At 47.6% G+C, this 26,906-nt stretch overlaps 2 protein-coding genes across 2 annotated transcripts in view; one reads left to right on the top strand and one right to left on the bottom strand.

Annotated features, from left to right (window-relative positions):
• Window positions 1-26,906, top strand: part of Coq8a (coenzyme Q8A) — a 450,047-nt gene that overhangs the window by 23,056 nt on the left and 400,085 nt on the right. The gene's annotated exons all lie outside the window — the stretch shown is intronic.
• Window positions 12,249-26,906, bottom strand: part of Parp1 (poly(ADP-ribose) polymerase 1) — a 32,502-nt gene continuing 17,844 nt past the window's right edge. Inside the window, exons 9-23 of the mRNA XM_051148017.1 lie at window positions 26,214-26,354; window positions 25,409-25,648; window positions 25,100-25,168; window positions 24,737-24,869; window positions 23,958-24,153; window positions 20,447-20,575; window positions 19,264-19,347; window positions 18,342-18,464; window positions 17,755-17,883; window positions 16,009-16,107; window positions 15,122-15,274; window positions 14,232-14,359; window positions 13,618-13,679; window positions 12,804-12,918; window positions 12,249-12,521 (exon numbers count right to left, since the gene is read on the bottom strand). Coding sequence (XP_051003974.1) covers window positions 12,440-12,521; window positions 12,804-12,918; window positions 13,618-13,679; window positions 14,232-14,359; window positions 15,122-15,274; window positions 16,009-16,107; window positions 17,755-17,883; window positions 18,342-18,464; window positions 19,264-19,347; window positions 20,447-20,575; window positions 23,958-24,153; window positions 24,737-24,869; window positions 25,100-25,168; window positions 25,409-25,648; window positions 26,214-26,354 — 1,883 coding nt within the window. The 3' untranslated portion in view covers window positions 12,249-12,439. The remainder of the gene's footprint in view (window positions 12,522-12,803; window positions 12,919-13,617; window positions 13,680-14,231; window positions 14,360-15,121; window positions 15,275-16,008; window positions 16,108-17,754; window positions 17,884-18,341; window positions 18,465-19,263; window positions 19,348-20,446; window positions 20,576-23,957; window positions 24,154-24,736; window positions 24,870-25,099; window positions 25,169-25,408; window positions 25,649-26,213; window positions 26,355-26,906) is intronic.

The following is a 26,906-nucleotide window of genomic DNA, read 5'->3' as shown; positions in this document are numbered from 1 at the left end:
TTCCAGAGGACCTGGGTTCTGTTCTCAGCACCCACATGGCAGCTCATTATTGTCCATGACATTTGTGCAAACTGTTATGCAAAAATATACATCGGGAGGTGGTGGCACACGCCTTTAACCCCAGCACTTAGGAGGCAGAGGCCAGCCTGACCTACAAAGTGAGTCCCAGGATGGCCAGGGCTACACAGAGAAACTCTGTCTTGAAAACAATTAATACATACACATAAGATAAAAATAATTACATCTCCTTTTTTTTTTTTTTTTTTTTTTTTTGGTTTCCTCTGGAAAACTCCCATAGTCACTGAATTGATAATCTATTGACGCATAGAAATCATCTAGGAACTTAGCAACTCGTTATCTCAGTCTCTATGGCCCAAGAAGTGAAGCAGAGCACTTGGGTGATTCTGGCTAATGGTTGGAAGTCAAGATGTTGCCCAAGGTCATAGGTTGTAATCATCTAACCCAGCAGCTTTTGGCTCCTTAGGGGACATCTAGTTATGCCTAGAGACATCATTGATTATTGCTAAGTAGATGCGTGTGCTCTTGACTTCAGGAGGGCAGAGGCAGTGTTTCTTACTGTGCCCAGCACAGCTCCCTGTAACAGAACATTCTATGACAGAAGAACACATGTCAACAGGGACACTCTACTACCAAGGCTTCACTCAGCCTTCCATAGTGCTGAGACCATGCTGTGCCCTGCCCTGAGTTACTCCACACTGTGTAAAACAGTGATTTTTTCAGGCTGTGCCTTATCCTAAGAGGCTCCATTTTACAAACAACTTGGACTCTATTTTGTGTGTGCACAGAGATGAGATAATTTTGCACCTTGGCCCAGTTCAGTTCCCAGCACCCACCTGGTGGCTCACAGTCATCCACAACTCCAGTTCTGGGGGAATCCGATGCCCTTTTACTTTGTTTGGGGGAGGAGGTTGATACAGGGTTTCTCTGTGTAGACTTGGCTGTCCTGGAACTTACTGTATAAACCAAGCTGGCCTTGAACTCATAAATATCCACCTGTCTCTGCCTCCTGGGTACTGGGATTAAAGGCATGTGCCACTACTGGCCAGTTTGATGTCCTCTCCTGACCTTCAGTGACCACACACACACACACACACACACACACACACACACACACACACGCACACACAAAACATTCATAGGTCTTCCTGCTCATTGTCGCAGAGAACAGGCAGCAAAGTACAGCAAACACAGAGAAATTAGAAAGGCTTATAACTAAGAATAATAACTTAGAGAAAAAATTTATTGGTTGGACTGAGGAAAATACTAGACTTTGGGAAACAAAGCACAATGAAAAATATGAAATTTGGAAACAAACTTTAGAAGAGAAGTTAGAAAGGCTTATAACTAAGAATAATAATACAAAGATAGAAACTGAGGAAAAAAGGTCAGAACATACAACACAAAATTGTAACAAGACTACAAAGCATTCATTATTTGTTAAAAAAAACCAAACATGATTTTCCCAGACTTCATAAGAGAACTCCCAGGAGATGTGGAAAATCCACAAGGTTATCAGGGTTTTGATTGGCAATCTATAGAGGCACAATAATTAAAAGGGTTTAAGGAGGCAATAAGCAGTTATGGATTACACTCACCCTATGTTAGATAGATACTTAAAATTGGCCACACAGAATCACATAATTCCAAAAGATTGGAGAGATTTAATGACTGCCATCTTAGAGCCAGGTCTCCAATTACAATTGCTGGTGTGGTGGAAAGATGAGGCCACACTTATGGAGCAGTGCAATAGGACTAGAGTCATTGATATTGTCAGGGATCAGTTGTTAGGTGACGGTCCATGTTCTGAATTAGTAGTACAGGTCGCCTTTGATGATAATGTATTAGATCAATGCCGAACAATAGCCATGGATGCTTGGGACAAGGTTGAACAACAGGGACAAACGGAATCATTTACAAAAATAACCCAAGGTTCAAATGAAACATTCACTGATTTTTTACAGAGAATAATTAAAGCTCTGAATAGAACCATAGTAGATCTACAGGCTAGAGAAATCCTACTTCCATCTCTAGCTTTTGAAAATGCAAATTCTGAATGTAAAAAAGCTATTAGGCCCTTGAGGGCAAGATCTGCACCTCTTCATGAATGGATTAAAATTACTTTAACTTTAGACATAGAAGTAAACACTCATGATTCAGCTATGATTGGACAAAAAACTACGGGAGCCATCAAAACACAAAATGCTCACTGCTGTGACTGTAAAAATTTGAATCATACTGAACAAAATATTCCTAAAGATAAATTATCCTATAATGATAATAATTCAGGGAGAAGGTTTCCTGTAAAATGTAGAAGATGTGGAAGGAATGGTCATGTAGCTCATGAATATAGGTCATCCACGAATATCCAAGGCAATTCCCTGATTTCAGAAAACTAAGGGGCTGAGCTCAAGGCTCAACAAAAAACAACATGAGCCATACATTTTCTATTCACCAAAAAGGGATTATTCTAAAAGACAACAAGAAAAGTTAAGGTCTGATAGAAGAGACAGGGCTACTGAAGACTTAGAAAACCCAATTAATGGAGATAATAATGCCCCTAGAGATAAAATAAAAGGTAATGAAGATACAAAAAAAAAAATATTTTGGCAAACTACAATTAATGATAAGAGACCAAGGTTAAAATTCCAATTAAATGGCATTGAAATGGAGGGATTACTAGATACTGATACTGATGTCAGTATAATGTCTCAAGAATCCTGGCATCCAATTTGGCCCCTTCAAAAGCTATCTACCCATTTCATAGGAAGTGGAACATTATCTCAAATAAGACTAAGTGTCAGATGGCTTAAATGTACAGGGCCAGAAGGTCAAACAGGAAAATTAAGGCCATACGTGACTGATAGAGGAATGAATTTATGGGGAAGAGATCTGTTACAACAATGGAAAATCAAGTTAACATCCCTCCAATTTCAGTAACAAGCAATAAAACAGGTGATACTCCTGGTAAAAATCTAAAAACTATAAAAAGGGGTTATCAAAGACAGTTACAGTCTGTCCAAAAACAAGATACAAAAGAGGCTGACTCTTCTAAATTATATCGGGAAACCACTGCTGATAAAACACCTACTGCCTTTCTCCTCAAATGGTTGATGACCATTGGATTTGGATTGAAATTACAGGACTAGAAAACTTAGTCCAAGAACAATTGGAGGCTCAACGTATAGAAGAGTCCAACAGCCCTTGGAATTCTCCTGTATTTGTCATCAGAAAGAAATCTGGAAAATGGAGGATGTTAACAGATCTCAGAGCAATTAATAAAATTATTCAGCCAATGGGAACTTTACAATCTGGAATCCCATTGCCTTCCTTGTTACATAGGAAATGGCCTATTATAGTGATTGATCTAAAAAAAATTTTTTTTTTACATAAACATGATAGAGAGAGATTTGCTTTCTCAGTACCTACTTTTAGTCGAAGCTGCCCAATAAAGAGATATCATTGGAAAGTTTTACCACAAGGAATGTTAAACAGTCCCACCTTATGTCAATATTTTGTACAACAGCCATTAAAGATAATTCAAAAAAAATTCCGTCAATACATAATTTACCATTATATGGATGATATCTTATTGGCTGATTCAGATGTCAATATATTAGAACAGATTTTTGAGGAATTAAATAAAACCTTGCCTAGTTGAGGATTACAGAGTGCCCTGAAAACATACAAAGAGGGAATTATGCTGATTATCTAGGATACAAAATAGACCTACAAAATATGGCATTTAAAGAAATTTTATTGTTTTGAGGATTCTTTGAAAATGAGACAGATTGACTCCTGGCAACACCCAGCCTGCCTCAAAGGAGGTAATGAGCATCGATGAACCTACATATGGAAATGGCTTCAGATGTGGCAAACATGCCCCTGGGCAAAAAAATGTCCTTACTGTCTGCCACAGATGGAATTCTGCCTGAAATGGGCAAACTTGAATACAGGTGGAGTTGACGGCCTAACTCTGCCAAGACAGGTTAGGCAAGTCCTCAACAGTCCCTGCTTCACTAACATGTCTGTCAGATAAAGTGGGCCAGAAGGTTGAAGATGATGCTCCAACGTGTTAAAGAGTTTCCAGTGACTGTTCAGGTAGCAAAGTGTCTCTGTCAATTTTTCTTTTTTTTCATTTTGGAAGCTGCTAACTTGCATTTCCTATTTACTCAGCTAATTGATTTTATTTCTTCTCAAGTCTCTGATGGGGTTGAAGACAGGAAAACATTATAACATAAATATAATGATTGTTTTGTGGTTCTTGTGTATATATACTGCATATTGGAGTAATGATATAAATGTATAGGTAAAAGTTTTTTTTTTATTAGACTAAAAGGGGGAATTGTGGAGGAGTGCTAAGTGAATGTATCAACCATCAATAAAGCGCTGTTTAGCCAATCAGCTGGGCAGAAGGACAGGAAGTGGAAGGCGGGACTTCCTGGAAGAGAGGAGAAAAGTTTGACGGTTGGAGGAGGATGGTGGGAACTGGACACGGACAGGCCCAGGGTTCATAGTGGCAAGTGTTTGGAATATATGTATGGTATAAGGTTTAGAGTAGTTTGTTTAGAATCAGTTCAGACTCTGCCCGGCGAAGTGCTGGCAGCTTTAAAGTCTGTTTCAGTCTCCCTGTGTCGGTTATTTGCTTTGTAGGCCGAACAGATACAAAATACTGTAGCAAGTGTGATTTGCCATACACTGTCACTATGCTGGCCCTTATAAGGGACTCCAACGACAGGGCTTACTCAATCTTAGGCTGAGACTCCTAAACTATGAGGCAAGATATTTTGGTATTATAAGTGATTTGCGACAGGAACCTATCATAGCAATTGATGGAAAGCTGAATAATACTGATGAAAAGAGGCTGAGAAACAAAGAAGGAAACTGTCTCTTTTCCAACAGTGGGAAAAGGTAGGACCCTGGGTAAGCCAGTTTTTCTGGCATCTAGCCTGTGAAGGGAGAAATGTCAGTGCTAAATTAAAGAGAGGGCTGAAGATGGAGCTGTTGGGAAAGTGGTTGCACGCGGCCCTGGGTTTGATTCCCAACACAGCATAAATGAACCTGTAATCCCAGCACTTGACAGGTAAAGGCAGGAAGATCAGGTTGTCATCAGCTTCATAATAAGTCTGAGACCCTCCTGAGATACATTAGACCCTCAGACCGACTGACCGACCGACTGACCCTCTCCAACAGCCATAACACACAATACATTAACTAGATAATGTGCTCTGGAGTGGACATTTAAATCATGGAGGAGTTGACCCTGGGCTTGAGTTGAGTCCTAGAAGGGTCACCATGGGGAACTAAGGGGAAGAGTAATAGGCCTGCAGTTTCTTTCTGATGGCACGACAAAGGTTTAATCGGTTCATTCTAATGGCTAGTGGAACTAAGAATGGTCTCTCTCTCCATTTTTTGAGGCAGGGTTTCTCTGTGTAGCCTTGGCTGTCCTAGACTAGCTTTGTAGACCAGGCTAGCCTTAAACTCAGTGATCCACCTGCCTCTGCCTTCCAAGTGCTGAGATTAAAGGTGTGCACCGCCACTCCCTGCTCTCAAGATTGATTGATTGATATGTCTACACTGCTCAGCCTGCATGTACACCTTCAGGCCAGAAGAAGCCATCAGATCACATCATAGATGGTTGTGAGGTACCATCTATGAATTGAGCTCAGGACCTCTGGAAGAGCAGTCAGTGCTCTTAACCTCTAAGCTATCTCTCCAGCTCCCCAGGTCTGTCTCTTTGGTAGAGATAGTATATGTATTTCCTCAGAATAGCCACAAACCAGACCTACCAGGTGTAGAACCCTGCACTGGGACAGTGAGAGTAGCCCAAGGACCTCTGTTCAGTGACAGAGTTTAGAGCTGAAGCGCCAAGGCTGTTGTCTTTGGGGAGATCACTTCACGGCTAGTCACAACCAGTTGTGCCAGGTCCTTAGGTGCTGGCTGCCACTGTGTGTCCACCTAAGAAGCGATGGGACCAGTGCCAGTTATCAGTGAAGTCCTAAAATTGCTCAGATAAATAATTTGAGCCTGGAGAAGCAGGGTTAGAACTGACTTTTGGATAAAGACACAAATTCACAGTGGAGACACAAGAAAAAGAGGAAGGCAGGAGCTTGGCCATCCAGACTGTTCAACATGACCTCTGCAGTCACCGAGGCCTGACAGAGGCAGCGATTGGCACCAACAGCTGCCATTTAAACTATTCTGGGCAGAAGCTTCTATTTCTGTGCTGTTTCTATCCTTCTCCAGTCACAGAAGGGTGGAGCCGCTAAGGGAGGCTTAGCAACGCTATGCAGCTGTGGCCATTAAGTCCTTGAGATCATGGACACAAGAACGGGATGAGCACTAAGGATCCCCACAGGAAGAGTTGCACGCCGCAACTTCTGCATTCTCCCCAGAGCACGGCAGACTGCCGCCCTCCACTTCTTGGTTTTTTGCTGAGACAGGCACCTCCTATCAGCAGGCTGAAAATGCTAGACACTTTGTGTAGATGGAGTACAGCACGTGGTCCCAACCTTGGCCAAGGAGATGAGGTGTGTGCATGGCTAAGGGGACAGCAGGAGGGAGATGCTGCTTGCCTTCGGGCGGTGGTGCTGGGAGTCTTGTAACCATGCATGATGGGAGAGACAGAAACCTCAACAGGGCCTATAACTGCCTCCTTGATGGAGGGGATGCGGTGTGGCCTGTAAAAAGCAGGTGTTGGGCTTTCTGATAATAGCCAGAAAGTAGCACAATTAGCAGGTGGCTTCTCTGAAGGCCACGCGCTCATCTTGTACTGTTCACAGGCTCTGTTGAGGAAGCCTAAGGAGTCTGGTCTTTCCTTCCTGCGCCTTCTCCAATCCTCTGAGTTTTTCATGACTAATGTAAAGAAAAGCCAACAGCAGGTCAAGCCAAGATGGTCTCTTTTCTAGAAGGGTCCTAGAACCTCTGTCTTCCTGTATCGGGAGAGGTGTGTTATGTAGCTATTTCTCCTGAACTGAAATATTCCTTCCTGGAGGGAGGCAGGTAAGACTCAAGAAATGTAGGAAATTTATAACACTAACCCCTTATTCAAATAAGCTCACTGGTCCACTAAGCTAGGCTTGGGTAGAGTTGTGTCTTTGGTCTCTTGATGGGACAAAGCTATTTGTTCATGTCTCGGTAGGAAAAGTAACCGCCAGGGGAGGTGTGACAGTCAATCTCAGTTATCAACTGGATGCCATGGGAGTGGTTCTCAACCTTCCTAACACTGCAGCCCTTTAATACAGTTCCTCATGTGGTGACCCCAACCATAGAATTATTTTGTTGCTATTTCATAACTGTTATGAATCATAATGTAAGTAAATGACATGCAGGATTGTCTTAGGCAACCCCTTATGAACGGGCCGGTCAACCGCAAAGTGGTTCTTGACCCACAGGTCATCTGGTATAACCTGGAAGACAGGCCTCTGGTCATGCCTGTTGGAGATTATTCTGATGAGTTAACTGAGGTGGGAAGATGTTCATAGCAGGCATATTCATTGACCTCTTCTTTTCCTGGTTGCAGATGCACTTGGGACCAGCTGCTTCTAGCTCCGCATACTGTACCTGAAAGCCTTCCTGGGGCTGTAGAGATGGCTCCGGACTAAGTGCTTGTTGCTCTTGTAGAGGAACCAACCCTCCCCACCACATATTCCCCCTCCTAAAGTTGCCAGGACGGTTCATCACAGTAAAGAGAAAAGTAACTAAGGCAGGGGTGGTAAGGGGCGGGGGGAGGACTTGGGGAAACACAAGCTCTCAAGTAACTCCTCAGTTCCAACCCGTCTCCACTTCTAGATCTGCCAGCTAGGTACCCCAAAGCCCCACTTATGAGAGCTCTAGGGCCTGTGGGAAAGCAGCCTTCCTGAAGAGTCAGTTTGTGGCTCATCATCCCAAAGCTGCAGTGTTTTCATCTTAAGCAGGAGAGCAATGAGCAATAGGCATCCCTGAGACGTTGATGCCCCTAGGCGGTCACCTGCTCACCGTTCATTAGCACTCCACGGAGTTGACCATCTGCTGCCTTCACAGCTTGGGCTCTTGATTTGGAGAAACAAAAATCTTTTAAAATTATGTTTCTGAAATTCCTATCAAATGCTAGGCACAGAAGTCACAACTCAAAGCTTTGTTACAGGCTGTCAACCAAAGTTGCACACTGCCTTATTCAAATCTAGAAAGCCCAGCCTGGTGTCCCTGGGTGAGTAGCAGCACATAGCTAAAATTAGCCAGGCCATCTGCTGAGACAGCAGCTGGCTATTCTAAGCCCCAGAGAGCCTGCCTGGAAGTGGGGACTAGGCCTCTCAGGGGAAGAGCCAGAGGCCTGCTGCTTTGTGGTCAAGGGAGCGAACAGGACAGGCAGTAGACTGGAAAGAAAGCCAGGGTCATGGACACTGGAACCGCGGAGAGCAGGATCCGGCTACTATTTTGTAGTCTCTTACCTAGAGCTTCCTGTTTGCATTCAGATGCTGGCAATACCATTCTCTGGACCTCAGTAGTAATGGCCCTAACTGTTCAGTTCTTGTCACAGGCCAGCTGAGAACTTCAGAGACCAGTATTCACATTCTCAAGATAACACGGATGGATGCCAGATTTAAAAGACTGTCACCCTTATGTTGGAGACTCTGGCTCAGATGACCCCTGGAACTTAAGACCTTCTGTGGACCCCCATCTCCATTTCTGCCCCCAGAGAGGAAAAGTGTCCCTCCCGATTGAGACTATTTAAATAGTCACCTGTCCCCAGGAAGCCTCCTCAGGTGCTTTGCTCTTTGACTGAAATCCGCAGTCAACAGCCGCAAGTGGTTGCCCCAGTCTCACCTTTGTAACTAGACATGAAACCTTAGCTGGTACTTTGCCTTCCCCTTTTACAGCCTGGCTCATACTTGATATAATTTATTTTAATTTTATGTTCATTGGTGTTTTGACTGCTGCAGTTAGACAAATGTGTGTATTGCCATGTGGTTGCTGGGAATTGAACCTGGGTCCTCTAGAGCAGCCAGTGCTCTTAACCACTGAGCTATCTCTCTAGCCCCACACTTGATTTTCATTTTTATTTTATTTTGGTTTTTCGAGACAGGGTTTCTTCTCTGTGTGGCCTTGGCTGTCCTAGACTCACTTTGTACACCAGGCTGGCCTCGAACTCAGTGGTCTGCCTGCCTCTGCCTCCCGAGTGCTGGGATTAAAGGCATGCGCCACCACGCCTGGCTCATACTTATTTTTAAACGTTTTTATGTGTATGAGTTATTCTTGCCTGTATGCATGTATGTGCACGTGTGCATGGTGCCTGCAGAGGTCAGAAAAGGGTGTTGCACACCCTGGAACTAGTTACAAATGGTTGTGAACCACTATGAAGATGCTGAGAACTAAACCTGATCCTCTGCAAGAGTCAACGCTTCTAACCACTGAGCAGGCTCTATAGCTCCGCCCTCCACTCACATCAATCCACCTGCCTCCGCCTCCCAAGTGCTGGGATTAAAGGCATGTGCCACCCCAACTGGCCTCCAATATCTTAAAAATGTTCACTGTGTGGCACATGCACATGTGCTCGTCAAGACCAGCGACCAGCTTTGGCTGTCTTCCTTCCTGCTTCCACTTTTTTTTTTAAGTCTTTCACTGAACCTAGTTTACCATCTTGTTCCACCCTCCCCAGTGCTGGGACTGTAAGTGCCTACAGCAACTGGTCCACATACTTACGTAGCAAATACTTCCCCATGGAACCGCTCCCTCAAACCCCAAACCAGCTTTTGTAGGAGACAAGTGTAGTCAGGCTGGCCTTCAAAAAGAAAGCCGCCTGCTTCTGTCCAGTGCTGGCATTTTAGGCGCCAGCTATCTGCCAATCGTTAAATGCTGACGTGCAGACTCTGATAGGGTAGACACGGCTCTTGAAGGCTAGGATATCACACAACAGAAGCTCAGTGACTACCTGACTTCTTTTTTAATTAAAAGAAAAATTGAGACCTTCTTATGCAGCCCAGGCTGGCCTCAAAACTTCCATGCACTACCACGCTACCAGCAGTGCACACTACGCCTGCATCAGGGCCTATGCCATGCCTGGACCTCAGCTGTCCAAACTCATTCCTAAAAGTCAGGCCGTGACGTTTGTTTATACCCAGGTCAAGTTCCAGGCACAGCACTTTAAAGCAGCTTTGGAGTGTGCTGTGGATGTTTGTTGAAGGAGTAGTTTTCACCTCCTCAAGGGGACACTGGAGTTAACACCATGCTTCCCACCATAATGGACTAAGCCTCTGAACTGTTTTCTGTGGTAATGGTGTCTCTTCACAGCAATGTAAGTCCTAACAAAGACACTCACTTCCTCACAGTAAGTCTGCCTGTGTGTGTGTGTGTGTGTAACCTGGCTACCTTAGAACTAAGACCCACCTGCCTCTGCCTTCCTGTTGAGATTGAAGGAGTGTGCCACCAGGGCCCAGCCAAGGCTTCAATTTTTCTTTTTTGAGACAGGGTTTCTCTGTGTAGCCTTGGCTGTTCTGGACTCACTTTGTAGACTAAGCTGGCCTCAAACTCAGTGATCTACCTGCCTCTCCCTCCCAAGCGCTGGGATCAAAGGTGTGCGGTACCACACTCTGGCCTTTTTTTTTTTTTTTTTTTTTTTTTTTTTTGAGACAGTGTTTCTCTGTTTAACAGAGCCCTGGCTGTCCTGGACTCACTGTGTAGAGCAGGCTAGCTTTCAATGCCTAAGAGATCTGCCTCTGCCTCCCAAGTGGTGAGATTAATGGCCATCACTCCCGGTCTGGATGTGAAATTCTTATACACAGGAGAACAAAAGCAAGCGAAGACTGAACATGACAGTTAGGTTCCTTCTTAGAATAAAATACTCAGAAATGGGAACGTGGGTTTTAGAAAATCAGTTTTGATTACAGGGAACCCCTTAAACAGTATCTTCAAATATTTTGTTTAATCAAGCACTGTGAGGGTAACTGCTTTTCTCTGTTGTTGAAAAGGCGACGGTAGCTGATGAGCATTACTGAATAGCTGGGTGAGGTGCAGACGGTTCTCAACTCAAAAGGTGCTGAGAAGGCGGCTTGACTGCCAGGTGACCAATACAGTCCTGTTCGTCATCAGAAAGCCTACAGTACACCTCATGGCCCTCAGTTCAAGTGCAGACCATAAATGACAGAAACTGTCATTTTCCATCTTTCCTCTCTTGACTGAGTTGTTTTTTGTTTCACCAAAACTCAAACCACCACCAATAAAACGACCCCAAGCTTGGAAGTTCTTGGCTTTGGGGGATGGTGGGAGTCCCCTGAACCACTGGTGGCTATGACTTCAGCCTGTTTGTCTATGCCCTTCTGTAACAGATCAGAGCGGAATCTAACGTTCAAGCATAATTTGCCAATTCCATATAGCTCCATGGCGCCCTACGGCTTCAGGATGTATAGCGCTGGGTTCTCAACCCATCACAGGAGTCGGCAAAGACCACTGGAAACCAGATACTTACATTATGATTTTCTAACAGTAGCAAAATTACAGTTATGAAGAGCAACAAAAATAATCTTATGGTTGAGGAGCCACACATGAGGAAGGTTAGAACCACTGGTAGTGATGGAATCTGAAGGGAGCCATCCCTATGGATATAGTATTGTTGGGGTTCATACCTACAGAGCCCCGGCAGATTTCTTACCATGAAGATAACCATATCCCTGTCAGAGGAGAAGAGCCACACAACACAGGAATAGATAGTCATTTGCATTTTAATTGAGAACTAGTAGCCCTTTGGGTGGCTATGCTGATTACAGAAGGTTCAGTTTGGAAGACAAGATTGCTTATAGATGAATCAAGAATCCCAACTGCAACTCTGAACTGACCACACTTCAGATTCAGCGTTTTTCCAGTTAAGTGCTTCATATAGCCCCTTCTCTTGGTTAGCCCATGTTTATCACTGAAAACCAAAAGCCCAGAAGGCATAGGGAACAATTAAGTACAAGATAGAAAATCTACATAGTATGAAATTATTTTTATTTTTAGCTCAAAATAAATGCTTAACATTTTGCCAAAATCAAGACCAAAGACAAACCCTTGAAAAAAGGGAGGAAGCACATTTCCCTTCCCTGGGGAACCAGTGAGGCAGACACTGTGACTGTGACGTGGCTTGTTTCTTCCCTCAGGACGAGTCTAGGCAAACCAAACAGAAAGCTCTTCCCGGCTCTTCCTCTACTGTCAGCTGTATCTATCTGGGCTGAGCCTGCTGGGCGCGGTAGGATAGGACCCAAACCCTGCCGCCCCGGGTGCAACGTGGACAAGGGACTTGAAACCAGGGCCCTTTAACCTGTCTGTATAAAACCCTTCCTAAGGAGATTCGGTGAGGGTGCCACCTTAGGTGGCGGCATGGCTGAGGTTTTGTGGTGTCTGGTGCAGAGGCACCAGGGGGAGTGACCCCCTAGGCCTTGGGTGCTGGGCACAGCCCACCCCTCACACTTTACCACAGAGACGTCTTAAAGTTGAACTTGAGTTTCAGCAGGTATTTCAGATTCACCTGAGCAATGTCATAGACAATGTACCTGGGGGCAGTTGTCAAGGAGCCAACAGCTGAGTCCCGTGACCTCCTCCTCCTCCACACTGAATCCCCATGAGAATAAGGGAGACCAGTGCCCAGAGATCCAGGTTTACCCACACGGTGGGGAGCCAGACCTCAAGTGCACAGGAGACCACCCAAGGGGAGAGAAAAGTCGCTACTATCCCCACGTACACGTACGTACGTGTTCACACACACACACACACACACACACACACACACACACACACACACACACACACACACCCACCCACCCAGTAAAGGATACTCATTATACAGTAGGCAAGTGTCATTAACACCTGATGGGATCCCTGTCCCCAGTGGAACCTCTACACCCTCCAGGGTGATGCTGGCCGAAGGGTCAGGGGTAGTTTTGCCCAAACCTGTAATGTAAGGTGAACAGTCAAGGCATGATAGAGGATGTGTAACAGGGGTGTGTGAAGGTCCTGGGCACATGACATCTACTTCACACAGGATGTGTGTCTGTTCACTTTCAACATCCTTCAGTTGCAAGCATAGACTCTATAAGAAAGGTCCCAAGGGGGGGCTGGAGAGATGGCTCAGTGGTTAAGAGCGTCACCTACTCTTCCAGAGGTCCTGAGTTCAATTCCCAGCAACCACATGGTGGTTCACAACCATCTATAATGAGATATAATGAGATCTGCTGCCCTCTTCTGTAAAGCACTCATATGCAATAAATAAAAAAGTAAATAAATCTTAAAAACAAACAAACAAACAAACCCAAGAAAAAACAAAGGTCCTAAGGCAACAACGGAAACCAGTAATGTCATAGTGGCACAGGTGGGGTTATGCTGTGGCCAACACCCCAACGCCTCATTCATGTGTTCCCCACTCAACAATTCCAGGTACACCAGAGGTCCCTCCTGGACTGATAAAACTGCTCAAAATCTCAGGCCACCAGCGCCCTGATTTGGTTCCTGGTGTCCCATAAAACCCTATGGCACTGACACTAACTGCAGCCACAAGGAATGAAGCAGTCTTGTTTTAAATGGACCTCCAGCAGCCAGCTCCAAGAGTCCAGCCTTTGGTGGCAATGTGCCCATGGGGCTAGAGGACAGTACCTTTGACACTGTGCTTGCCCTTGGGTAACTTGCTGATATGTGAAGCATGTTTGAGTTCGTACCTATTTAAGAGAGGACAGTCTCAGAAGAGCCCTTGGTCACTGGGCTCTCAAACCAACCCATTATCAGCATCTTTACTGTCAGGGAACCAGGATCCCACAGAACCCTGTCTGTCCTGTAACCTCCCTCCTCATGCCTCCTGGGCTCATCAGAACCCAGAGTGCTCAAGTAAAGAGCCTGCAACAGCTGCCACTGCTATGGGGTTATTTCCAAAGCAAGGGCCTCTTTGGAGCTGCGGTCAGCTGCTTAAAAGGTTCCTGTCTCGTCGATGCTACGGACTAGTTCACCATCTTGCTCTTCTGGTCACAGCTCACAGGAACAGGAGGTTGCCGGAAGCCAGAGGACTCGGATCTTCTCTTTCAAGAAGGACCTCTTTGCCTCCCTGTTCTGCATAAGGACTGCTGTCGCTGCCGCCATTTCCTGGCCCTCCTGCTTGCCCGCCCTTCAGTTTTCATAGCATCTCTGAATCTCCCTTGATCCTGTCTGTGCTTAAAAACCAAGAAGAATCTCCTTCCAGCCCCTCAGCCCATCCTGGCCTTGGCGTGGATACTCACATGTTTCCAAGGGCAACTTCTCCCAACAGTATTAAGCCAATTGGGTCTCCCTGAGATGTGTGGCAGTAGTTTGCACTCTTGGATACCATGTCGGCAAAGTAGATCCCTTTCCCGAACATGTAGCCTGTCTGGAGATTGGAAGAGGGATGGCCGAGTCAATCAGTGAGGCTTTCCCCTGAGTACCTACCAGAGCCACTGTCAGGCTAAGTCCTGTCTCTATCACTTCTGAGAGGCACTGCTCTCTGTCAAAGGCCAACACTCACAGTCAGACCTTATGGAGTCATCTAACAGCTTCGGACGCCACTTTTTTTTAACCAGGAAGTGTCCTGAGGCTAATGTGCAGACTGAGTGAGCACTACTGAGACTAGGCTAAGACTAAGACAGACAGACAGACAGACAGCCCCTTCCCCCCCCCCCCCCCCCCAGCAAACAGCGGATCCTCTTCTTCACTCTCAAGTGGGAGGCTTGGGAACTGAGGTCACTGTCACGGCACAGGGCGGTGCCTAGCATACAGCCACCAAGCCCTTCCTTTTCTTTACTCTCTAGATTAGTGAGGGGCTGAGATGGCCGTCTCAGAGAGCCTGCTCAGCTGGTCCCTTCTGTAACCCAGCAGGCAATGCTATCTATCCCATGTCCTATTCCATTTATCGGTGGAAATTCGGGAGCTCATGGATGCCGCCAGCTGGGGAGAGATGCATCTGGGCTCCAAAGCTTGTTCCCTGCATGTCAACTTGTCCTATCAGTTTTCAGAGTGTCCTGGCCTAGGCACTGTTGTGGCAGAAGTTGCCTCAGATTGACAGGGATAGCCACAGGCTCTCTCAGAGCACCCGAGGCTCTTTAAGGAGACCACTGCAGGAACAAGTGCTCCCATAGAGAGGACAGCCACTTACCACAGGTGCCTCAGGCGGGGCTATCCGCAGACCCTGTGACAAGATGCCAGCAAAGTTGGTGGTCCTGGACCCATGCCACAGTAACCTCCGATTGTGAAGCTGCTTAAAGGGCTTGTAACGCTGGCTCTCTCCCTCACGCTCTATCTTGAAGATCTGGACAGTTGGCAAAAGGGAGACAGAAATACCATTACTCGGGTTCACCAAGGAGATGAATGGACTCAAGAGCTTCTGGTACGGATCACGTGTCCAAGAGCCAGGAAGCTTTAGCTTTGTCGCACTCCTCACAGGCTGGGCTGGGCAAGGAGCCCAAGGCTCCACTCCACGGGAACGAGCCATTACGAACACTGGAAACACTGAGGCTAATGTGCAGCAGGTATGCCCTCAAGGAACCTTTTCTTTGAGATCAGTCTCACAATGTAGCACAGGCTAACCTGGAACTAACCATGCAGCCCAGGCTAGTCTTGGCCTGTTGAGCCTCCTGCCTCAGCCTCCCAAATGCCAGCATTAGAGATCCATATGTCTGGCCTGAGGAATTTTATCATGAGCTTCTGGTAATCATATTTTCTGATCCTAAAACCAATTGTGGGGCACTTTAAACACACAGCAAAAAGCTACAGCCAACTATACAACACCACTAATTTTCCGGCTCAACATAAGTCACTTCTTACTAAAAGCAAAGTAGAGCTGGGCAGTGGTGGTGCACGGCTTAAATCCCAGCACTCAGGAGGCAGAGGCAGGGGAGCTGTGAGATTCAGGCCAGCCTGGTCTACATAGAGATCCTGCCTCAAAAAAAGAGTAAAACTCTTTCTGAGCCAGGGTCCAAGAAAGGAGGGGACAGGGGAGACCTGGCAGGATAGAAAGGGGGCAGAGAAAAGAAAGATTCTTACATCTATCACTTCCAGGTCATAGGCATTGTGTGTAGTTGCATGAGTGTTCTTAACGTACTTCCTGATGACCTCAGCCTCCTCAGAATCTCTGTCAACCACCTAGAAAACAGACATCTGGAATTAGAGACGCCCAGAGAGCCCCACGGCGATAAACTAGCCAGGAGCAGTTTTCACTGCCCAAGGACTGCCACCTCTAGGCCCAGGCCAGGGCCCCATGCACCCGAGCATCACTTCTTCATCCACTTCGACTGCTAGAGAAGGAGTTCAAGAGTTCTTGTTTACACACTAGGCTATGAGCCAAGCTGGAAACACACGGCTCATCACTGGTGAGGTGGGCCAGGAGTCCGGCTCACTGATGGAACACCACACTCAAGTCCCACCCTAGTCCTAAGGATGGCCCAAAGGACCTTGCACACCTCTAGTGAGTGCTCTACCACTAATACACCCCCATTCCCACCACAGCATCTGAGGACAGGCTCTCCCATGTGCACCACAGCTGGCTCAGTGCATGCCTAACCATGCAATGCTGATATAAGCCACGTTAAATAAGCGGAGGCTACAAGTGCTCTTCACGCTTTCTTATTCTGAGCTCAGAAAACCTAGGAATTCTGGTTGCCTTTGAACTGCAAGCTTTCTAACTGTAGATGCAAACAGGAGCTTCTTCACCAAGAACCTATTGCTTTCCCACTCAGAAGGAGCATTTGGCTTCACACTCTGCTTGTGAGGCAGGCAAGCATAGGGAGCAGTTTAGCTACCTGGGCCTCCACTTGCGCTGGGCTATGAAGGCATCCCTTTCTAACAGTGACGCTTACTTGTTCACTCTGTGCACACACACGCCTCTCCAGTCAACGCACCTAACAACCTAGGACCCTCTGTCTGCATAGAGCGGCAGACACACCAACCTCCACACAGTGGAGTAGGTTTTTCCTCTTAGCAACCGTGACATTTAGATAGATTCTAGTCACTATATTCTAGTTATGCCTGGGTATGAGTAGAAGACTGATCAAGCCTCAGTTGGTCTTGGATACAAACACAATAAGGCAAATTACTTCCTTTAGGTGAACTTCTGCAGAGAATCCTGTGCTGGCTAGTTTATGCCAAGTGGACACAAGTTAGTCACTGGAGGGAGCCTCATTTGAGGAGATCCCTCCCTAAGATTGGCTGTAGGCAAGCTTGTAGGGTATTTTCTTAATTAGTGACTTATGTGGGAGAGCTCATTCTGGGTGGGGCCACCTCTGGGCAGGTGGTCCTGAGTTCTTTAAGAAAGCAGGCAAAGCAAGTATGTGAAGCTGGCCATCCCTATGATTAAAATCACATGTATTTGGGAAGGACATGCACACAGGCATTGGCTCACTAGACTCTGCTGCACTGTAATCCGGTCACAGGCGGAAGGAAGCAGAGGCAGAAGATGGAATGTCAGGCTCAAGGTCAGGCTGGTCACAGAGGCACACAGCCCGGGAAGGACAATTCCCACCCACCTGAGCCTTCAACACACCTAAGTTCAACTGACTGTACCCGAAATAGATGAAAAGGAACTTTTGGCAGGACCCCCCCCCAAAACCAGTCTCCATACCAACTCGATGAGCTAGCTAGCTCAGAAGACTTCGCAGGGGGTCTCAAAGACCATCATCAGCATTTGGATATGTGGGAGGGCAGACTCGTGGCCTAGCTGCACATGCAGGTTGGGGATCACTGCTCTTGGGTGAGTTACTATATTGAAAACTGGGGAAGGGACAGGCCTCTCACCTTAATGTCAGTTTTGAGCTTCTCGTAGTTGACATCGATGGGGTCCTTACTGCTATCATCAGACCCACCCCTGAGAAGACTATAGGCCACCTCAATGTCCAAGAGGTTGTCCAGCATCTCCACCTTGGCCTAGGGACAAAATAAACACCCGAGAGCTAAGTCCACAGGGAAAAAGACAAACAAGTCTTACAGCGCACACAGTGTGTAGGTGACTCCTGATATCTGCTCCCACAGTAGGGAAGGTCTCTTTGTTGGCCAGAGCGTGCCATCACCTCTCACCATACAGCAGACACTCACGGGCACACCCTGGCATGCTAATGAGGCTCTGCTACTTGGGGAAGTGAGGGGTATATGTTAGAATGCAGGCAGGGACACAGACACCACTAAGGGCCACAAACTGACCTAAGCCAGGGACACATGAGGCCTTTATGTGGGGACAGAGAAACGGCCTCTTGATTAGTGAGGATTCCCTAGACTTACTGGGTAAAGCAAAGGAAACAGAGTAGACCCAGTTCTTAAGGACACAGTGAAGCGGGCAGTCCCGCCAGTCTCCAGCCCTGGCCTCATCCTGGTGGCCTGGTACCTACCTGCACACTGTCTGCATTGTTCAGGAGTGGGGGCTTCTTCATTCCGAAGTCATGGGGGATGAGGGTGTAGAAGCGATTGGAAAGATCCAGGATCTGGGAGTCACTGCTGCCCTGGGACACTGCCTGGAAGGGGGACAAGGAACACAGGACTGAAGCAGCGACCATCTGCACAAGCAGGAAAAGGGTCATTGGAGCACCTCGTCACCGGAGTGGTTGCACTGAGGTGGATGGGACCATGTCCTGGGGACAGTACAGCTTGTCCTTTTATGCTTGAAAATTGTTCAGCTGGGCTAGATGGCCCACACCTTTAATCCCAGTACGCAAAGGCAGGTGGATCTCTGAGCGGGAGGCCAGCCAGGTCTACATAGTTCCAGGCAGTGAGGGTTACACAGAGAGACCCAACAAATAACAACAAAAAACCTGTCCACAGTGCTGGGAGCATCTACCTGCTGCAGTGGCAAAGACACAGTCCATGCCTGCTACTCGGGGGCATGAGCAAAAAGAGGTGGAGCTGGGAACAATCTGAGTGGAGGTGGGGACATAGGGTCACTGCTCAGTGGCACCCAGGAAGTCTGCTTCTCCAGTGGGAGCTCCCTTTTCTTCTCACAAGAGGCAGCACCCATCCTCAAGTACAAGGAAAGCCTTCTAATCTCGAAGCCATCACTGGGAGCTCTAGGCTGGGGACACACAAATAGTAACACTCTCCAAGTTTCTAAGGACTTTATCACATATCTGATAAATAAAATCATTACTATTTGTGTAGTTTTTAGTACTCTTTGGCCAATGACAAGGACTGCAATATTTACTGAACTGGAAAAAAAAAAAATCCAAACACCCGTAAAGCACAGTTAGGCAGATAGTGTGGCTGCCTCTCACTAGGAGAGCAGCTGGCTTGGCTGGAGACCCTGAGGTGCCTGCTTACCTGCTGGACCTCACCAAGGATGGAGTAGGCAGCCTGGATCTGCCTTCTGCTCAGCTTCCCCAGGGGCATCTTCTGAAGGTCAATCTGAGGAGACAGGGGACCTAAATACGGGGCATTCTGCAGAAGGGTGACAGAGCACTGTTCCCTCATAGGAGATCAGTGGCTTACCTGCTGAGAACCGAGCCCTCTTATGAGACCCTAAACACTGTGTATCACCAGCCCAGTGCATACAGCTCAGCACTTGTGAAGGAACAACCAACACAATTTCCACCCATCCTGCAGGCCCAGGACTCATAGCAAGAAAGGGCACCTTGCTGCCATCCACTTCAAAACACACCTGATCCAACACTTCCTGCACATTTGTTCTCAGCAACACCTCAACAAAGCACACTGCTGCAGGGTCTGCTGTAAATCAGGGGCTAGAGCTGAGACCAAGCAGCGGCATGGCCATTTTGTCACAGTGATGAAGAGCAGACAGCTCCCCACTCGGACACCCGCTCCCTCCTCCAAGTGGACAGGCTTGCTGGTCACTGAGGATTGTGAGAGACACTTGAGTGCCAGCAGATCTGTGCCCTAGGCCTATAGCACTGGTCACATCCACCAGAGCTGCTTGATTTGCAAAGCAGCTTCTGTGTGGCTGGCCAGGAACAGAGGTCCATTCCTGCCTCAGTTGCTGGTAAGACTGGAGGTGAGGTGAGACTAGGCTGTGCTTGACTTAGCCTGTTGCCTTTGTCATGCAGGCCCAATCAAGAGCACCACGGTTCCAAGTGCGTTCATCTCGCCTCCGGCCTTACCCTTTCGCTTTCTTTGCCTTGCGTTTGTGAGGAGAACACTCCTCCATAACTACACCAACCCAAGTTCTAAGAAAGAGCTGACCTACCCGGCCCAGTGGCCCACGCCTGCAATACCAGCATTCGCAGAGGCAGAGACTACCAAGAGAGTCCAGGACAGCAAGGCTACACACAGAAACCCTGTCTTGAGAATCCGCTAGCTGGTATGTCTGGGCCCCAATAACCACACCTACCTACCCTAACACACAAAACAAAATGAAGAGAGGCATAACGGTAAGGGAGGGCCCTGGACAGTCTACATGCTCCACAGCTGGAGTGACTCTCCGCAAGCAGCAGCAGGTGGGGGCACCACCACTTGTGCACGCTCAGCACGCGGCCGCGGCGGCACCCACCTCATACTCCACCAAGGCCTTCTTCATGCTCTCCACGTCAAAGATCATCCCGACGAGCTCCTGCACCGGCTTCGGGAGCTTCGACTTCGTGCCAGGCTTTACCGTCAGCTTCTTCACTGCCTCCTCGTCCTTCAGGAAAGCGGGGAACCAGGAAGACGACAGAGGGTGGTGTCATCAGGGGTTAGTGACAGGTAACTAGGACTATCAGTGAAAAAGCCAAATGTTCACCAAAACTCCCCAGACAACGGTGGCCAGAAGAGCTACACGCACAGGCAGAATAATTCGCACACACAGCACCCTCCAACTGCATCAGATTTGTATTCCAGCTGTTCTGACATCTGCCCCTCTCTGGGTATGCTGTGCATCCACATCCAACATAGAAGGGATAGCTGCCAAAGAGTGAGGTGGTGGTGGTGGTGGTGGCGGTGGCACACGCCTTTAATCCCAGCACTTGGGAGACAGAGGCAGGTGGATCTCTGTGAGTTCAAAGCCAGCCTGGTCTACAGAGCGAGTTCCAGGACAGCCAGAGCTGTCTTGAAAAACCGGGAGGGAGGGAGGGATGAGGGAGGGAGGGAGGGAGAGAGAGAAAGAGAAGAGGAGGCTGTTGTGAAGATGAAGCTCAGCTCAACGGGCACAAGCCTGTTAGTCCCCCCTTTCCCTGTGGCTGCTTACCTAGGGCCAGCGGCAGGACCCGGCTTACATGGTCTCATTTTGTAAGGCAGCTTGACAGAGATGTACCTGTGGTCCCTCCTCTACACAGCACTCCTCACACGTTCTCTGACGTGGTATTGCACGTGAGATTTTACTCCTGCCCCCCAGAGAACTGGGCTAGGTTAAGACCAACTGCTATGGATTGCCTCAACTCTAGTTTTCACACCTGAGCCCTGGGAAGGCAGGAGTTGTGCTGGTCCTGTCACGTGATATGGTGTACAGCATGGCATTTGCAGGGGGTCAGTGAGCTGAACTGTGGACCTGTCTCTCTGTGTAGCCTTGGCTGTCCTGGACTCACTTTGTAGACCAGGCTGGCCTTGAACTCACAGCGATCCGCCTGCGCCTGCCTCTGCCTCCTGAGTGCTGGGATTAAGGGCGTGCGCTGCCACGCCCGGCTGGCAAACGGGATTTTAAGAAGCCACAGTGAGCACGTATTTCTTATGACTCAGTGGCTCTACCTCTCAGAGGTGGCCGTTTGAGAGGCACTCAAATGCCTCTATGCCTATCTGAATCACCACAGCAGGTGCCGGAAAAGACACTAAATGTCTAAGCAGAGGGAGGGCTGTGTTATGTTTTGATCAGTTATGATATCTGGCCCACCCCAAGATAGAATTCAAGGCAAGACCCTGTCTAAATATTTTCTTTTAAAAGAAAGGGGGAAAAAAAAAAAGGATGCATTAGCTGATTGTAATCTCAACATTTAAGTGGCTGGCTGATTCAGGAACTTTCGGCAAACCAGGTCATGAGGTGAGTCAGTAGTTAGTAAAGGCACCTGCCCGTCTCCAAGCCTCATGACCTGAGTTCAGTGAAAAACTAATTAAATCAACCTGAAAAGCAAATACACACATTGACCCCCAAACAAACAAACCTCAACATCCCAAAAGGAAACAGGGCTTTTAGGCAGGTGTTAGTTTACTCTGGTGGCTGCTGGCTCCAGGACAGGCCACTGAGATTTTGCAATGCAGCCAATCTAAATTAAGCTGAGTGCTATGTGTGCGGCACACCAGGTTTCATAGCACAAACAGGAAATGCTCCCAACACTTCTGTTGGTATCCATCACATGCGGGTGAGGCCAATCTGCACAAGCTGGGCTAAATTATTAAAGTTGGCTTTATGGTTTCTGCCTTTAAATGTTAAACTAGGGCTGGAGAGATGGCTCAGAGGTTAAGAGCACTGGCTCCTCCTCCAGAGGTCCTGAGTTCAATTCCCAGAAACCACATGGTGGCTCACCATCTGTAATAAGATCTGGCGCCCTCTTCTGGAGTGAAGGTGTATGTGAAGATAGAGCATTCATATATATAAAATAATAAAGAAATTTTAATAAATAAAATGTTAAACTACTTGTCTGTTTCACTTGTGCCCCTATGAAAAGTGGTGCCTTTGGAGAAAAGGGGGTTGGGGGGGGCTGGATCCTGGCCATGAGGAAAGAGACAGGTGAGTACCACATGACATATCAATATTATGGTGGGAAAATGACAGCAAAGGTGAAACTAGCCAGATGCAGACATATGCCATGACCTTATTATGGTTAATCCTGGGTAGTTTCATTTTCTAAAACAAATACTTAAGATATTTAATTCAGCAAAGGGCACTACCCTGTCCACCTGTAAGTCCAAGGTCTCTGTGTCAGCATTAAGTAAGAGCTAAAGTCTATGTTTTGTTCTGTTTGGAACCCTGGCCACCCAGAAACAGGATGAAGACTAGAGTGTCTGCAGGCTCAAAGAGATCCACCTGCCTCTGCTCTGCATCCTAGGATTAAAGGTGCGCACCACCACACTGGCCTCCAATTTTTATTTTTAAAGAATTTTAGCTCTGAGGCACGCCAGACCCCAAAGGCTCGGAATTAAAATCTGCACCCATTTATAAATCTCTTTGCTTTTATAAATTCAACATGTACATGCCCCTGGCTAAGACTACTAACATCTTAGGAATCTATTTGACCTTAAGAAATGGTGCTTTGCTGGGTGTGGTGGTGCACACCTGTAATCCCAGCACTTGGGAGGCAGAGGCAGGCAGATCTCTGTGAGTTGGAGGCCAGCCTGGTCTATAAAGCGAGTTTAGGACAGCCACACAGAGAAAGCCTATCTTGAAAAACCAAATAAATAATAAAGAAAATGGTGCTTTCCCAATCATGGCACACATGCCTGCAACCCCAGCATTTCAGATGCTGACACGGGTGACTACTAATTTGACTTTCTAAACATCAAGGCCCTGGCCCAACCAAAACATAATCATCTAGCCACAAAAAATGCCACCTGGTACCACATAGGGAGAATTCCAGGATATATAGGTAATGCTGGAAAACTAAATCTAGACACAGGCAGGCAGAGTACATCAAGTTAGGCCACATGTCCTGACAGCAGATCATTACACTTCAGAAATCCCCACGGCTAGTGGGTGTGACAACACCTGTCATTGTACAAACTTGAATCCCAGAGCGCAGGACAAGTTCAAAGGCAGCTTGAGCTCCCCTCGCCCTGTTCTTATCTAAATGTCTTTTGATGCTTTACGGTATGTTTTCCTGTAGCTACTGAGAGGATCACGTGACTTCTGCCCTTCACTCAACCGGTGTATTGAGGTGTCAAGCAACCCCAATTTCTGGGTTTGTCATGTACCTGAGCTTGGGGTACAAACCGTCACGCTGGCCTCATGTAATGAGCCAGGGAGTTCTGGGGGGAGTATTTATGGCCCTGGTATCTCATTAACTCTGACATTTGTCACCATTCACCAGTGTCACCACCTAAGCCACACTGTGCGGGAGTTAAAGGAACAGACGCTGTAAGAACATTACTGTGATTACCTGGCCATAGTCAATCTCCAGAGGGTAGAACTTTTTGGGATACTTTGTGAAGTTTTTGGAGTGCCAGGCATTTCCAGTCTTTTCCTCATATAATTTCATGAAGTGCTCAACAGCATCCTCTTTGGATGGCATCTGCTCAAGTTTATTGCTGCCGATAACTGTGCCCACCCGGCCCCAGGACCGGAAGATCCAGTACCTGCAGGGGGCAGAGGCAGGTTGAGCGTCTGTTCTGTTCCAGGTTCCCCTCAGTAAGGGGCAGTGTTCAAAGCTCAGGTGGAACCCAGGGCAGTGAACACTTCCAACACAGGCAAGCATGTTACAACTGAGAGAGGACATTTAAACTAGGATGTTAAACCTGCATTCTGGTAACCATAGTGTAGAATAGCATAAAAGAATGAAATTAAAGCCAGGTGTGGTAGTGCACACCTTTTATCCTGACACTTGAGAGGGATAGGCAGATCTCAGTGTTCAAGGCCAGTATGGCCTACAAAGGGAGTTTGAGGACAGCCAGGGCTACACAGAAATGCCCTGATTTGAAAAACAGAGAGAATAAAATTTAATTTTAATATGTGCAGAACAACAAATCATTTGTGCTTCTTTTGTTTTTATTGAGTAGCTAAAAGAACAAGCAGCATAACTGATAGCCAGCAGCTGCTATTTTTAATGGAGAGACCTTGTGTAGCACGGCTTTTTGTGACTCGTTCTCCTGCTCCGGGCCCTGCAGCAGCCCGACCTCCCAACGTCGGCAGCACATGCTACAAACTCTGGCCCCCACTCACCTGCTCTCCTTGTCATCCTCCAGAAGTTGCAGCTTGTAATAGGAGTTGGTCCCTTTCACAATGTCCACCAGGCCAAGTGTGGCACTGAACACCTTCCCGCCTTTCTCCAGGACGTGTGCAGAATGTTCCAGACCTGCCCCAGAGGCAAAGCTCCTAGTTCTCTCCCTTGCCGGACTAGGGTGCAACCTGAAGGGTCTATGGGCCTAGCAGTCCCCAGTTCGGTGGCTGTTACACCACCTTCAGAGGGTCCCCACCGACCCACATGCTTCCAGGGTTGACTGGCAAGCAAAGGATGCCTGCTCCCCTCTGAACTGCAGAACCCCCTAATCACCCAGGGCACGTGAGTGGCTCCTGCACACTCACCAGAGTCAGGATCAACAGCTGCTCCTCCCTTCAGAGTTAATTTCATCCTCTTTTCAGACTTGTTGACACCTTGGGAAGAGAGAGAGGAACATAAAGATCCAACTAAGACAGCAAAGGCAGAGCAGCTCCTAGAGCCACACGTCACGGCCCACACAACCCAGAGACACCATTCATGGCGCCTGCACACCGCCTGCCACCCCAGAGGCCTGCTATTTTGTGCTCGCTTTAACACTGAGCTAAGGATACCGCTCACCAGAGCACTTTGGGGACAGAGAAGCGAGGTATCAGGCGGGGGCAGCTGGGCCTCACCTTCCTCTTTGACAAGGCCCTTGCTCTTCTTGGAGGGTGCAGCTGACTTCCCCTTGGGGGCAACCACTTCAACAGGCTCGATCTTCACCTCAGCCCCCCAAGAGGACAAGCTGTGGGCCGAGAGTAGCTCTTGGAGGCTCTTAGTGGAGGCAGAGACATCCTGGAGGAAGTCCTCACACACGACTCGAACATTGGCGGCTTTCACTTCCTCCATCTTCTTGCTCATCTTTTCTACCTCCTCTGTTTAAACCAGACAGGGAAATTAAAAACTAAACAAAACCCCCAAAACCAAAAGACCCCCAAACAAATCATAAGCGACTACAGCTTGAGGATGCTAATGACCCTGTCACCAACAATTCTTCCCTTCCAAGCTGTTCCAGTGGCCCCGCTGCCCCTCGAGTGTGGATGTCAAGGGAGGCCACCTTCTCCAACCCTCAGTATGATGTCAGGGGGCACTTGATAGAAATGGACTCTTAGGCCCAGACCCACAACACTGACCAGTACAGCTTACAAATATGGGTCTGGATTCCACCACTGGACTGCAAAGTAGTAACCTCCACTCTACCTAGGAAAGAACCAATTTCTCTCCATTTTCACATCTTTGTTTGGGCAGTAAACCTGGGGAACGTCCCGTGGAACACCGAGCAGTGCTAAGCCTATGGTCTGCCACCTGTGAATACATACAATACACTACAAATACTAGTTTTAGCTTTAAGCCGTGGTGATAAGAGTCTGAACCTGGCGGTGCCACACTTGCCCACTGAATCTCACCACACCTTTGAGAGGCACAGCCTGTGAAACTCACTTTTAGTGCTGATACACAAGGAGGCCTTGTTGGCCGATCCTGTCAGCTTGCCCCCGAGTTTCTCAATCGTGGCCTTCGCTTCATCTTTGTTCTGGGAGAGTTTCCCGAGAGTCAGGATCTTCATGTTGGACAGTGGCTTATCTGGGGCAGGAGAGCAGAAGCGTCAGGCTAGGCACTGTACTCTGGTCCCCAGAAAAGGATGAAGCAAAGCAAGACAAAGGAGTGGCTTCCTCAGGGAAACCTCAGTAGCCGCAGAGCATGGCCAGTCTTCACCTTTGTTCTTTTCTCTTTGGGAAAATCTTATGAAGACAGAGCTGACAGGCAGTGAGAGAACTACCACCTGAGTACTTGTGAGTTCAGCGAAAGAGAAAACTGGGAAGGGCACACGCCATGGGACAGGGTGACCCAGGCTGGCTTATCCTGGCACTGCTGGGGGATGACTAGCAAGGCTGCACCAGAACGCCAGGAAGAGGGTGGGCGAGGAGAGCTTGCTCCATACTTTTCTCCTCCCAACTCCTGTGCAACAAAAAGTACATTTCTTGTTTGCAAATCAGACTTCCTGGTGACAAAGCTCAAAGTTTTGATCACTATGGTCACACTGAGCTAAGATCTTGCAGGCAAAAGGTGGCAAGCCGGGCACTGAGTGGCAGCACTGACTGTCAGGTTGGTGTGGATGGGGCCTTCTGTGAGTTA

The sequence above is a fragment of the Acomys russatus genome, chromosome 6 (assembly GCF_903995435.1).
Source record: "Acomys russatus chromosome 6, mAcoRus1.1, whole genome shotgun sequence".
NCBI classification, from domain to species: Eukaryota; Metazoa; Chordata; class Mammalia; order Rodentia; family Muridae; genus Acomys; species Acomys russatus.
This window is presented reverse-complemented; position numbering and strand designations above follow the sequence as displayed.